Here is a 13,546-nt window from a genome sequence, read left to right as displayed (position 1 = left end):
GATCTCTTATACTGATCATTGTTATCCCATAGTGACCTATAACACTGCACACACTGATCTCTTATACTGATCATTGTTATCCCATAGGGACCTATAACACTGCACACACTGATCTCTTATACTGATCATTGTTATCCCATAGGAGACTATAACACTGCACACACTGATCTCTTATACTGATCATTGTTATCCCATAGGGACCTATAACACTGCACACACTGATCTCTTATACTGATCATTGTTATCCCATAGGGACCTATAACACTGCACACACTAATCTCTTATACTGATCATTGTTATCCCATAGTGACCTATAACACTGCACACACTGATCTCTTATACTGATCATTGTTATCCCATAGGGACCTATAACACTGCACACACTGATCTCTTATACTGATCATTGTTATCCCATAGGAGACTATAACACTGCACACACTGATCTCTTATACTGATCATTGTTATCCCATAGGGACCTATAACACTGCACACACTGATCTCTTATACTGATCATTGTTATCCCATAGGGACCTATAACACTGCACACACTGATCTCTTATACTGATCATTGTTATCCCATAGGGACCTATAACACTGCACACACTGATCTCTTATACTGATCATTGTTATCCCATAGGGACCTATAACACTGCACACACTGATCTCTTATACTGATCATTGTTATCCCATAGGAGACTATAACACTGCACACACTGATCTCTTATACTGATCATTGTTATCCCATAGGGACCTATAACACTGCACACACTGATCTCTTATACTGATCATTGTTATCCCATAGGGACCTATAACACTGCACACACTGATCTCTTATACTGATCATTGTTATCCCATAGGGACCTATAACACTGCACACACTGATCTCTTATGCTGATCCCTGCAAAGCCATAGCGTTGCATGGATCAGTGTTCTAGGGGCTCGATTGCTCAAGCAGCTCAGCTGTAGCTCAGGCTTGGAGCAATCAAACGCCGATCGGACATGACAGAGCAAGGTAAGGAGACCTCCGCTCGCGTCCTAGCTGATCGGGACATCACGATTTTATCGCAATAGTCCCGGTCAGCCCGACTGAGCTGCCGGGAAGTTTTTACTTTCAATTTAGACTCGGCGATCAACTTTGATCGCTGCGTCTAAAGGGTTAATAGTGCGCTGCACGACATTCGGATCGGGACCGACCCTGTATGATGCTTGACGGCATGACCCCGTTTTAAATACCAGGACCGGGCGTAAGGCATACAGGTACGCCCTACGTCCTTAAGGAGTTAGGGTGCGTTCACACAGAGTAATTCAAGCGTAATCTACTCTAGTAATTCCTCTTGAATCCTCCGCTCCATATTAATGCTCATCTCCTCTGCCCATTGACTTTAATGTTTTTTCCGCTGTCCTGTTCACACTGTGGAAATTCTGCTAGCGGAATGCCGATGCTGAATTCTGTTCCGCTTGAAGGAAGAGCATGTTCATTCCTCAAGCGGAAACCCCTAGCAGAAATCAGTAGAAGTCAATGGTAAAAAAAAAAATTTCCGTCCGACATCGTTTTCGCGTGGAATTTGCGCGGAAATGGCTGAAAAACCCTTCACTTCTTTCTCCCCCATTTCTGTGCGCTAATTCTGCGTGAAAATAAAATTATTTTTTCCGCCTGTAAATTTTTTGGCGTGAATTCCTCTTGGTTTACTCCTTGTGACCGCACCCTTAAAATGAAGGGTGGATTTACTAAGTACTATTGCTTAGAAATGCACAAATGTCCTGGGTTGTTAAGAGGTTAATACTCAAAAATAAAATCTGTGTTATTCTCTGCAGATTCTTGTACCAGGAGATCAGAGGAGAATCTTATATCTTCAGATTATAAAGCAGATGATGATATCACACAAGATACATATGAAGAACATTCCATTATCCCAGATACACCCTCAGCCCTTCACAGCCAAGATCTGTCATCTCATCCTTATATACAGGTCCTGTCTTCTCAGTCATCACTGGATGTTCAGCAAAAAAGTTACAGAAGGGGTGTTATACATAAAAGAGCTCAAAGAGGAAAGAAGCCAGTTTCATGTTCAGAATGTGGGAAATGTTTTACTTTTAAATCAGACCTTGGTGTACATCAAAGAACTCACACAGGAGAGAAGCCATTTTCATGTTCAGAATGTGGAAAATGTTTTACTGACAAATCAAGTCTTCTTAGACATCAAAGAACTCACACAGGGGAGAAGCCATTTTCATGTTTAGAATGTTGGAAATGTTTTACCCGGAAATCAGACCTTGTTGTACATCAAAGAACTCACTCAGGAGAGAAGCTACTTTCATGCTCAGAATGCGGGAAATGTTTTACTAAGAAATCACATCTTGTTCAACATAAAAGAACTCACACAGGGGAGAAGCCATTTTCATGTTCAGAATGTGAAAAATGTTTTATTGACAAATCAAGTCTTCTTAAACATCAAAGAACTCACACAAGGGAGAAGCCATTTTCATGTTCAGAATGTGGGAAATGTTTTCCTGGGAAAACAAATCTTGTTCAACATCAAAGAACTCACAGGGCGGAGAGGCTATTTTCATGTTCAGAATGTGAGAAATGTTTTACTAATAAATCAGGTCTTGTTGAACATCAGAGAACTCACACAGGTGAGAAGCCATTTCCTTGTTCAGAATGTGGGAAATGTTTTACTAAGAAATCAAATCTTGTTCAACATGAAATAACTCACACAGGGGAGAAGCCATTTTCATGTGCAGAGTGTGGGAAATGTTTTACTCGGAAAACAGACCTTGTTAGACATCAAATAACTCACACAGGAGAGAAACCATTTTCATGCTCAGAATGTGGGAAATGTTTTTCTCAGAAATCAGATCTTGTTAAACGTCGAAGAACTCACTCAGGGGAGAAGCCATTTTCATGTGCAGAATGTGCTAAATGTTTTCCTGATCAATCAAGTCTTATTCAACATCAAAGAACTCACACATGGGAGAAGCCATTTTCATGTTCAGAATGTAGAAAATGTTTTACTCAGCAATCACATCTTGTTCAACATCAAAGAACTCACAAAGGAGAGAAGGCAATTCAGAGCAATAAATGATGCAGATAACACATCTATATATTCACCATGTACATAGGATAGTTGACAGTAATACATACTTATATATATTTATACAATATATGCTTCATCTCCAAACTTGTTATTCATTTTTTAAGAAGTTCTCTATATTATATTATTTATTATTCTTATATTCATCTCCGCACACTGGACTTATAATAAATGTAATATTGTCCCTGACGTTGTATATAGGGAATGTAACGCGTCAGTGTCGTCCCCGCCCCCTTCTTATTATGATTATAGAGATTTTAATTCAAGTCAAATCTCAGCATCCCCCGGGTTCAGTAAACATGGGTGTAATTCTTTTCCTTTTCTTTGTCCTCCCCGGGGTATAAAATCCCTAGAGATCTGATCACATCTGGTACAAGATCTCTTTACTTTACACTTTGCGCCATTATTACACGGATTGAAGACCCAGTTACACGCTCGTAAATTCCCATATATGTCGTGGATTGGAAGGAAAAAGGTTCTTAAATCTTATATTTACCAATAATATTTTATATTTTTACAGTCCGTCCCTATCATAGTACGGAATTGTTATTTTTCTTCTATCCGATGGTTATTTAGTAATTTTGTTATGATTCAGAAGAGACCACGTGTCCCGTATAGACGCTCACCCTGAAGACATTAGACGGCGGTTTTGTGTTTCCGGATTTACACACTTATTATAAAGCTTTTCCTCCGTCTGGATTATTAGAGCTCGTTCGCTCTTCTTTTTCTTATCCTCCCCTTTATATTCCTCCTCATGTGGATATGGAATTCTCCTCAGTCCCTCCTTCTATAGGGCCCATTTTGTGGCCCCCGCACTCCTCCTTGGCCTCTCTAGTTCTTTCCTCTTTTATATATAACTTTGTCGGTATTACGAGACTGCTCTACGACTGATTCTGATTTCCCTTCTCCCCTAACCCCACTTTCTTTACTCCCTATGGTTATTACTAAACACATTTTAAAATGATAAAAAAAAATACAAAAATAAACTAAAGCAGGAAACAGGTCAAACACACAGCCAGGGGTCAGGAACCAAAGCTGGTAATCAGGAATAGCCAAAGTCAGAACCAGGATTAGGAACCAGAGTGGATGTCAGCCAGGCCAGGGACATAAATGGAATCACAAACGAGAACAACAGTAACGCTTGTCAGGATTCGGCAGGCTGGAGGTGGATCCTCTGTGTCAGAGAGGGATTGGCGTGGACCGTGCCGGCGGACCGGTTCTAAGTTGCTACTGGTATTCACCAGAGCCCGCCGCAAAGCGGGATGGTCTTGCAGCGGCGGTAGCAACCAGGTCGTATCCACCGGCAACGGCTCAACCTCTCTGACTGCTGAGATAGGCATGGTACAAGGGATTAGGCAAGAGCAAGGTCGGACGTAGCAGAAGGTCAGGGCAGGCAGCAAGGATCGTAGTCAGGGGCAACGGCAAGAGGTCTGGAACACTGGCTTGGGACATACAAGGAACGCTTTCACTGGCACAAAGGCAACAAGATCCGGCAAGGAAGGGAAGGGGAAGTGAGGTTATATAGGGAAGTGCACAGGTGAACACACTAATTAGAACCAGGCGCCAATCAGTGGAGCACCGGCCCTTTAAATCGCAGAGAGGCGGCGCGCGCGCGCCGGGACAGAACAGACGGGGAACGAGTCTGGTAAGCGGGCCGGGATGCGAATCTCGAGCGGGCGCATCCCGCATCGCGGATCGCATCCCGGCTGGGGACATTATCACAGCGCTCCCGGTCAGCGGTGACCGGGGCGCTGCGAACAGGAAAACGTTGCGAGCGCTCCGGGGAGGAGCGGGGACCCGGAGCACTCGGCGTAACAATGCTCTTGGAGATCAGACTGTCAATGCCCTTACATGGTCTTTGAACTGTTGCTGTTAAATAGCCAGGACTCAGCAGGGAAGGGGCTGACTGATTGAACAGTAGCCAGGGAAATAAGTAGCTGCTCATTAACATCAGCTAAGGTTTTGTTGTCTGAGAAACCAGCAGTGGAGCAAAGGAAAGACAAGAGCCCTAACAGTACCCACCTCCAGGGATGTGGAAATCCTATAGCCCGACGCCCGGGACAAGTAGTTTTGGGTGCCGGGCAGGTGAATTGTTTATAGATTTAGCCCTGTATCGGGCAGGGAGAGACAGACTTCCCCCTTATTTTTCTTTAATGTCGGTGTGAGGCGCAGGAGCTGATGGAAGTCTCCACCTCACACCAACCTCAGAGTGTATGGAGGGGGCGGCGGCCTCCAGCTGACTGCAGAGACCCCCCTTATCTCCCCTCCTGGAGGATGGACGGAGCTCAGAAGACACAGCAGGGGGAGAGAGAGGACGTAGACAGCTCCATGCACAGCTCCATCCCCCGCACACAGCTCTATCCCTCCCCCTCCCCCTGCTCTGTCTAGACAGGACCTAATCCACCACGGGGAGGTTGCTTGTTTGCACGGGGAAAACACAGAGCAGGGGGGGAGGGGGAGGACGGAAATCTCACCTCACACCGGCCGGGACTACAGCTCTGATGTCCACTCATGGCGGCTCAGGTGAGGAGGCCGAGAATACAGGCGGCGGCAGGAAGGGTGGTTGTATATGTATGGTGTGAGTGTATGTGTGATGTGTATATGTAATGTATGATGTGTGTATGATGTCTATGTGTGATGTGTGTAATGTGTGATGTGTGTGTATAATGTCTGTGTGATGTGTATGTATGTAATGTATGATGTGGGGGGGGGGGCAGTGGCAGGTGTGTGTGTGTGTGTATGTATATGGGGGCAGTGGCTGGTGCATGTATGATGTGTATGTATGTAATGTATGATGTGGGGGGGGGCAGTGGCAGGTGTGTGTGTGTGTATGTATATGGGGGCAGTGGCTGGTGCATGTATGATATGTGTATGCATGTATGTTTTGTATAGGAGCGGACTGTCACGTCGGGCATTAGGGCAGTTGTGCCATCTAATTTTATTTATTTTTAGTGGCACCCGCACTAAATTGCACCCCCAGAATCCCACCCCCTTCATACTCACCCGCCAACCAAGAGCCCCACGGATGCAGACAAACACGCCCGAACCAAAACTACAACTCCCAGCATGTTACACCATAACCTAAACTGTAGAACTATAAAGTGTAACATGCTTGGAGTTGTAGTTTTGGTTCGGGTCAGCTGCAGAGCTATAGGCTGCATCAGGGCATGCTGGGTGTTGTAGTTACTAACTGTAATTCCCAGTATTCCTTGACACAGTCTATGGCTCTGCAGCTGACACGAACCAAAACTACAACTCCCAGCATGTTACACAAGAACCTTAACTGTACTATACAGTGCAACCTGCTGCAACACCCACACAACCATAGGCTGTATCAGGGCATGCTGGGAGTTGTAGTTATCTAGTAACTAAATGCAACTTCCAGCATTTTCTGACACAAAATGCACCATATAAACTGGAGAAGCAGAACCCCCCCCCCCCCCCCAGTAACACATAAGTCCCTATTGAGAAATAGTGATTAAAATATTTTAAAAAGTTTGTATACATGTGAATAAGCCCCTTTCCTAATAAAAGTTTCCAATTTTCTTTAACCCCTTAAGGACCGAGCCCTTTTTCACCTTAAGGACCGGAGCGTTTTTTGCAATTCTGACCACTGTCACTTTAAACATTAATAACTCTGGGATGGTTTTAGTTATCAATCTGATTCCGAGATTGTTTTTTCGGGACATATTCTACTTTAACTTAGTGGTAAAATTTTATGGTAACTTGCATCCTTTCTTGGTGAAAAATCACCAAATTTGATGAAAAAAATGAAAATTTTGCATTTTTCTAACTTTGAAGCTCTCTGCTTGTAAGGAAAATGGATATTCAAAATATATTTTTTTTGGGTTCACATATACAATATGTCTACTTTATGTTTGCATCATAAAATTTATGAGTTTTTACTTTTGGAAGACACCCGAGGGCTTCAAAGTTCAGCAGCAATTTTGACATTTTTCACAAAATTTTCAAACTCGCTATTTTTCATGGACCAGTTCACGTTTGAAGTGGATTTGAAGGGTCTTCATATTAGAAATACCCCATAAAAGACCCCATTATAAAAACTACACCCCCCAAAGTATTCAAAATGACATTCAGTAAGTGTATTAACCCTTTAGGTGTTTCACAGGAATAGCAGCAAAGTGAAGGAGAAAATTCAAAATCTTCATTTTTTACACTCGCATTTTCTTGTAGACCCAATTTTTGAATTTTTAAAAGGGGTAAAAAGGAGAACATTTTTACTTGTATTTGAAACCCAATTTCTCTCGAGTAAGCACATACCTCATATGTCTATGTTAATTGTTCAGCGGGCGCAGTAGAGGGCTCAGAAGGGAAGGAGCGTCAAATGGTTTTTGGGGGGCATGTCACCTTTAGGAAGCTCCTATGGTGCCAGAACAGCAAAAAAAACACATGGCATACCATTTTGGAAACTAGACTCCTCAGGGAACGTAACAAGGGGTAAAGTGAACCTTAATACCCCACAGGTGTTTCACGACTTTAGCATATGTAAAAAAAATTATATTTTTTTTTACCTAAAATGCTTGGTTTCCCAAAAATTTTACATTTTTAAAAAGTGTAATAGCAGAAAATACCCCCCAAAATTTGAAACCCAATTTCTCCCGATTCAGAAAACACCCCATATGGGGGTGAAAATTGCTCTGCTGGCGCACTACAGGTCTCAGAAGAGAAGGAGTCACATTGGGCTTTTTGAAAGCAAATTTTGCTCTGGGGGCATGTCGCATTTAGGAAGCCCCTATGGTGCCAGAACAGCAAAAAAAAAAACACATGGCATACCATTTTGGAAACTAGACCCCTCGGGGAACGTAACAAGGGGTAATGTGAACCTTAATACCCTACAGGTGTTTCACGACTTTTGCATATGTGAACATTTTTTATTTTTTTTTACCTAAAATGCTTGGTTTCCCAAAATTTTTACATTTTTAAAAAGGGTAATAGCAGAAAACACCCCCCAAAATTTGAAGCCCAATTTCTCCCGATTCAGAAAACACCCCATATGGGGGTGAAAAGTGCTCTGCTGGCGCACTACAGGTCTCAGAAGAGAAGGAGTCACGTTTGGCTTTTTGAAAGCAAATTTTGCTCTGGGGGCATGCCGCATTTAGGAAGCCCCTATGGTGCCAGGACAGCAAAAAAAAAAAACAAATGACATACCATTTTGGAAACTAGACCCCTCGGGGAACGTAACAAGGGGTTAAGTGAACCTTTATACCCCACAGGTGTTTTATGACTTTTGTATATGTAAAAAAAATTTTATTTTTTTTACCTAAAATGTTTTCCCAAAAATTTTACATTTTTAAAAAGGGTAATAGCAAAAAATACCCCACAAAATTTGAAGCCCAATTTCTCCAGAGTACGGCGATACCCCATATGTGGCCCTAAACTGTTGCCTTGAAATACGACAGGGCTCCAAAGTGAGAGTGCCATGCGCATTTGAGGCCTAAATTAGGGATTGCATAGGGGTGGACATAGGGGTATTCTACGCCAGTGATTCCCAAACAGGGGGCCTCCAGCTGTTGTAAAACTCCCAGCATGCCTGGACAGTCAGTGGCAATCTGGCAATACTGGGAGTAGTTGTTTTGCAACAGCTGGAGGCTCCGTTCTGGAAACAGTGGTGTACCGGACGTTTTTCATTTTTATTGGGGAGGGGAGGGGGGCTGTGTAGGGGTATGTGTATATGTAGTGTTTTTTACTTTTTATTTTATTTTGTGGTAGTGTAGTGTAGTGTTTTTAGGGTACATTCACACGAGCGGGGGTTCACAGTAGTTTCTCGCTGGCAGTTTGAGCTGCGGCAGAAAATTTGACGCAGCTCAAACTTGCAGCCGGATACTTACTGTAATCCTCCGCCCATGTGAGTGTACCCTGTACGTTCACATTGGGGGGGGGGAACATCCAGCTGTTGCAAAACTACAACTCCCAGCATGGACGGTCTATCAGTGCATGCTGGGAGTTGTAGTTTTGCAACCGCTGGAGGCTCCGTTTTGGAAACAGTGACGTACCAGACGTTTTTCATTTTTATTGGGGAGGGGAGGGGGGCTGTGTAGGGGTATGTGTATATGTAGTGTTTTTTACTTTTTATTTTATTTTGTGTTAGTGTAGTGTAGTGTTTTTAGGGTACAGTCGCATGGGCGGGGGGTTCACAGTAGTTTCTCGCTGGCAGTTTGAGCTGCGACAGAAAATTTGCCGCAGCTCAAACTTGCAGCCGGATACTTACTGTAATCCTCCGCCCATGTGAGTGTACCCTGTACATTCACATTGGGGGGGGGGGGACATCCAGCTGTTGCAAAACTACAACTCCCAGCATGTACGGTCTATCAGTGCATGCTGGGAGTTGTAGTTTTGCAACAGCTGGAGACACACAGGTTGTGAAACACCGAGTTTGGTAACAAACTCAGTGTTTTGCAACCAGTGTGCCTTCAGCTGTTGCAAAAGCTACAACCCCCAGCATGTACGGACAGCGGAAGGGCATGCTGGGTCTTGTAGTTATGCAACAGCCGGAGGCATACTACATTGGCTGGGGATGCTGGGGATTGTAGTTATGCAACAGCTGGAGACACACTGGTTTACTACTTAACTCAGTGTGCCTTCAGCTGTTGCAAAACTACAACTCTCAGCAGTCACCGACAGCCAACGGGCATGCTGGGAGTTGTAGTTATGCAACCACCAGATGCACCACTACAACTCCCAGCATGCACTTTAGCTGATTGTGCAAGCTGGGAGTTGTAGTTACACAACAGCTGAAGGTACACTTTTCCATAGAAAGAATGTGCCTTCAGCTGTTGCAAAACTACAAGTCCCAGCATGCCCATAAGGGCATGCTGGGAGTTGTGGTGGTCTGCCTCCTGCTGTTGCATAACTACAGCTCCCAGCATGCCCTTGTTGCATGCTGGGAGCTGTTGCTAAGCAACAGCAGGAGGCTGTCACTCACCTCCAACGATCCAGCAGCACAGGTCAGTCCCTCGTCGTCTCCGCCGCGGCCGTCGCTCCTGGGGCCCCGATCCCAACAGGGACGCCGGGGATCGGGGTCCCCAGCATCGGGGGTCGTCTTCCCGCACCCGCTCACGTCCTCCGGAAGAGGGGCGGAGCGGGTTGCGGGAGTGACACCCGCAGCAGGCGCCCTGATTGGTCGGCCGGTAATCCGGCCGACGAATCAGGGCGATCGTGAGGTGGCACCAGTGCCACCTCACCCCTGCTGGCAATGGCTGTTCGGGGCCGTCTCTGACGGCCCCGATCAGCCAGTAATTCCGGGTCATCGGGTCACTGGAGACCCGATTGAACCGGAATCTGCCGCAGATCGCTGGACTGAATTGTCCAGCGATCTGCGGCAATCGCCGACATGGGGGGACATAATGACCCCCCTGGGCGATATGCCGGGATGCCTGCTGAACGATTTCAGCAGGCATCCGGCTCCGGCTCCCCTCCGGCTAGCGTATCCATACGCCCTCGGTCCTTAAGGACTTGGAAACGGGGGCGTATGGATACGCCCTATGTCCTTAAGGGGTTAAGTAAAAATAATGTACAAAAATAAACATAAGTGATATCGCTGCATGTGGAAATGTCCAGGCTATTAAAATATGATGTTAATTAAACCGTACGGTGAACGGTGTAAATGTAAATAATTGTCCAGAATTGCTCATTTTTGGTCACTTCATATGAGAAATTTTTTATAAGGTGATCAAAAAGTTACATCTAGACTTTTCTGGGCTTGTCTGGGGTGTAAGAGGATCTACAGCTCTCCCTCCTCTAATATCCCGGCATGCTGCGATCACCTATTAACCCATTAGATCACCGCTGTCGGCAGGGTCTAAAGGAATCTTATATCCATCCCTGGTGGTCTAGTGGGGGGGGGGGGGGGGGGGGGATCAGACTATTTTGGTTGAAATTATTTTATCTGCCAGGACAAGTGGATTTTCTTGAGGGACAAGTAGATTGTGTTCCGCTTTAGTCCCTTGGACAAGTAGTTTTTTTTTAAATTTCCACACCCCTGCACCTCTTAATGAACCCTCCACATAGGGGAGCAACAGATTTGTGAAGGAATGTAGCATGAAAGGTACGGAGAAGGGAAGAAGCGCGAACATCTGTAGCTGGAACCCAGGACCGTTCCTCTGGTCCATAGCCTTTCCAGAGGATTAGATACTGGAGGCCGCCCCTGGACATATGGGAGTCACGCATACTGCAGACCTCATAATCCGACCTCGTCAAGGAGGTAGTGAGGTGTAGTGATTGCATAACAACAACTTTAAGAATGAAATGTGGAAGATCTCGGAAGTCCGCATGGAGGGCGCGAGGTTAAGTTCATAGGCAACTGGGTTAACTTGTCAAAGTACGCAGTAGGTCCCAATATACAGGGGAGTCATGGTTTTGGTAGAAGTGCGGGGAGTCACGTTTCCGGTAGACATCCATACCCTCTCTTGGCCTTCAAGGAGGGTGTCACTAATTGCCTTACAGTCAGTTTTGAGCTTCTGCTACATGGACCTCTAGAGCGATACTTGGATTTTAGTATATGCAACTTCAATAAGATTCTGCTGCACTGTGCACACAACGGAATTTTCAGATCAGACTTGTCCAGAAAGACTTGTGTAAGACTTGTATAATCTGCAATGTGATTGAGGCCCCTGCGATTGATACAGGGCCTCAACTCACCAATCCCAGGGGCCTCAACTCACCAATCCCAGGGGCCTCAACTAGATTTTTGGATGAACCCCTGGGACAGTCCATCTGTAACATACCCCTCTATGGCTTGGTTCTCTGCCACAAACAGAGGGTAGACTCGGCCCTTTGGGGGTACAGCACCTGGTTGAAGCTCAATGGTACAATCATGGGGTATGTGGGGAGGTAGTGCCCCCCGCCTACATCTTATCAAACACATTGCTGTACTCCTGGTATACTTTAGGAAGAGAAGATCTTTGTCCTGTACAATTATACGACAGACCGAGGAGATACAAACCAAACAAACCTATCTATATATACAGGTAGAAGCAAACTAATCACCTGATACCCAGAGTTCCTGAGGCACAGGTAACCACAGGCAACCAGCTACCAATGGGCTTTAGTCCAGCCCCTGATATATAAAGGGCTGTAGTCTCCACACTTAGGGGGAGATTTATCAAAACCTGTGCACAGGAAGAGTTGGGCAGTTGCCCATAGGCCTGTGAAAAATGAAAGAGGCGATCTGATTGGTTGCTATGGGCAACTGGAGAAGTTTTCCTCTGGTTCTGATAAATCTTCCCCTTAGTCTCTTGGTTCCTGGACAGTAAAGCACCAGTCCTGTACAAGTTCAGTCCAGTCCAGCTAGGCCAAAGCCTACAAGTCTGCAGCCACATCTAATCTTTAAGTCTTCTATGTCTACAAGTCTCTACTGTCCCTACCAAAGTCCTAACAGTAGTACAGTGACCTCCATCATCATTATTACCACTACAAGTCCAAGCCTGAGAAGTTCTCTGTGTCCCGGTCACCTCTGTAGGAATCTGAATGTATGTACAAATCAAGCCTGTATGTTTGGTGTGCCAGAGATCAATGCTGGGACTTGTAGTGTTACCCTGATGGTGGTGGGATGTCACATTTATGTCCATGGTGGTTTGGAGTCGCAAACAGTAGTCCCTTGTAACTTCCAAAGGCCCCTACACCATCTTGGTAATGGAGGGCCTGGACTTGATAGTGGTGTAGCAGCATCCTCGGCGTGCACCCAAGTTTACTGTGTGCTGGCAGATGGAAGTCGGGGCCCTTGGTGTTTTGGGTTAAAGAAGAAGTTTTTTTAAGTTTTAGATAGCGGGGGGTCCGAGTGCTGTGCCCCCCCCGCGATCTCCTGCTTAGAGCCCCAACATTCCTTCATAGCGGCGTGTCACAACCTCCGCCCCAAGCAAGGGCCGCCACGCCCCCTCCATATATCTCTGTGGGAGAGCCAAGGATAGCCAAACAGCTCTACCATGGAGATAAATGGAGGGGGCCCCCTCTTTGGGCGAGGGGGATGTGGCCGAGGCTCCGTACAGATGATCGCGGGGGGCCACAGCGCTCGGACCCTCATGATCTAAAACTGCAATTCCTTAGTGTGCAGCGGAATCTTAGGGTCTATTCACACGGCAAAATTTCCGCTTGCGGAAATTCAGAAGTTAGATGAATGGGAGTACGGAATCCCATAAATTCTTATAGGTTTTTATTTATTTATTTTTTATATTCTGTTTGACGTAGCGAGATTGTTCTCCCACCTATTATTACAGACTCCTGACTCCAGATATACAAAAACGATGGAAGACGGCGCTCCAAATGGTGTCCAAATAATTTGAGGTTTATTGGTCCATACACATACAGGGGATGCAACGTTTCCACCTGACCATCAGGTCTTTCTCAAGAATAGTGAATACAAGATTTATCAGGTGTTATATAGGATGACAAATTAGTGACATCATAAGGAGGTGTTACCCTCATACATATCAGTG

General features: G+C 45.3%; 2 protein-coding genes across 2 annotated transcripts in view; both read left to right on the top strand.

Moving 5' to 3' along the window:
* Nucleotides 1-3,317, top strand: part of LOC130297910 (oocyte zinc finger protein XlCOF7.1-like) — a 44,929-nt gene extending 41,612 nt beyond the window's left edge. The window contains exon 5 of the mRNA XM_056550761.1: nt 2,050-3,317. Coding sequence (XP_056406736.1) covers nt 2,050-3,086 — 1,037 coding nt within the window. The 3' untranslated portion in view covers nt 3,087-3,317. The remainder of the gene's footprint in view (nt 1-2,049) is intronic.
* Nucleotides 1-13,546, top strand: part of LOC130297916 (uncharacterized) — a 203,106-nt gene that overhangs the window by 9,158 nt on the left and 180,402 nt on the right.

Source organism: Hyla sarda (assembly GCF_029499605.1).
Source record: "Hyla sarda isolate aHylSar1 chromosome 1 unlocalized genomic scaffold, aHylSar1.hap1 SUPER_1_unloc_1, whole genome shotgun sequence".
Lineage (NCBI taxonomy): Eukaryota > Metazoa > Chordata > Amphibia > Anura > Hylidae > Hyla > Hyla sarda.
This window is presented reverse-complemented; position numbering and strand designations above follow the sequence as displayed.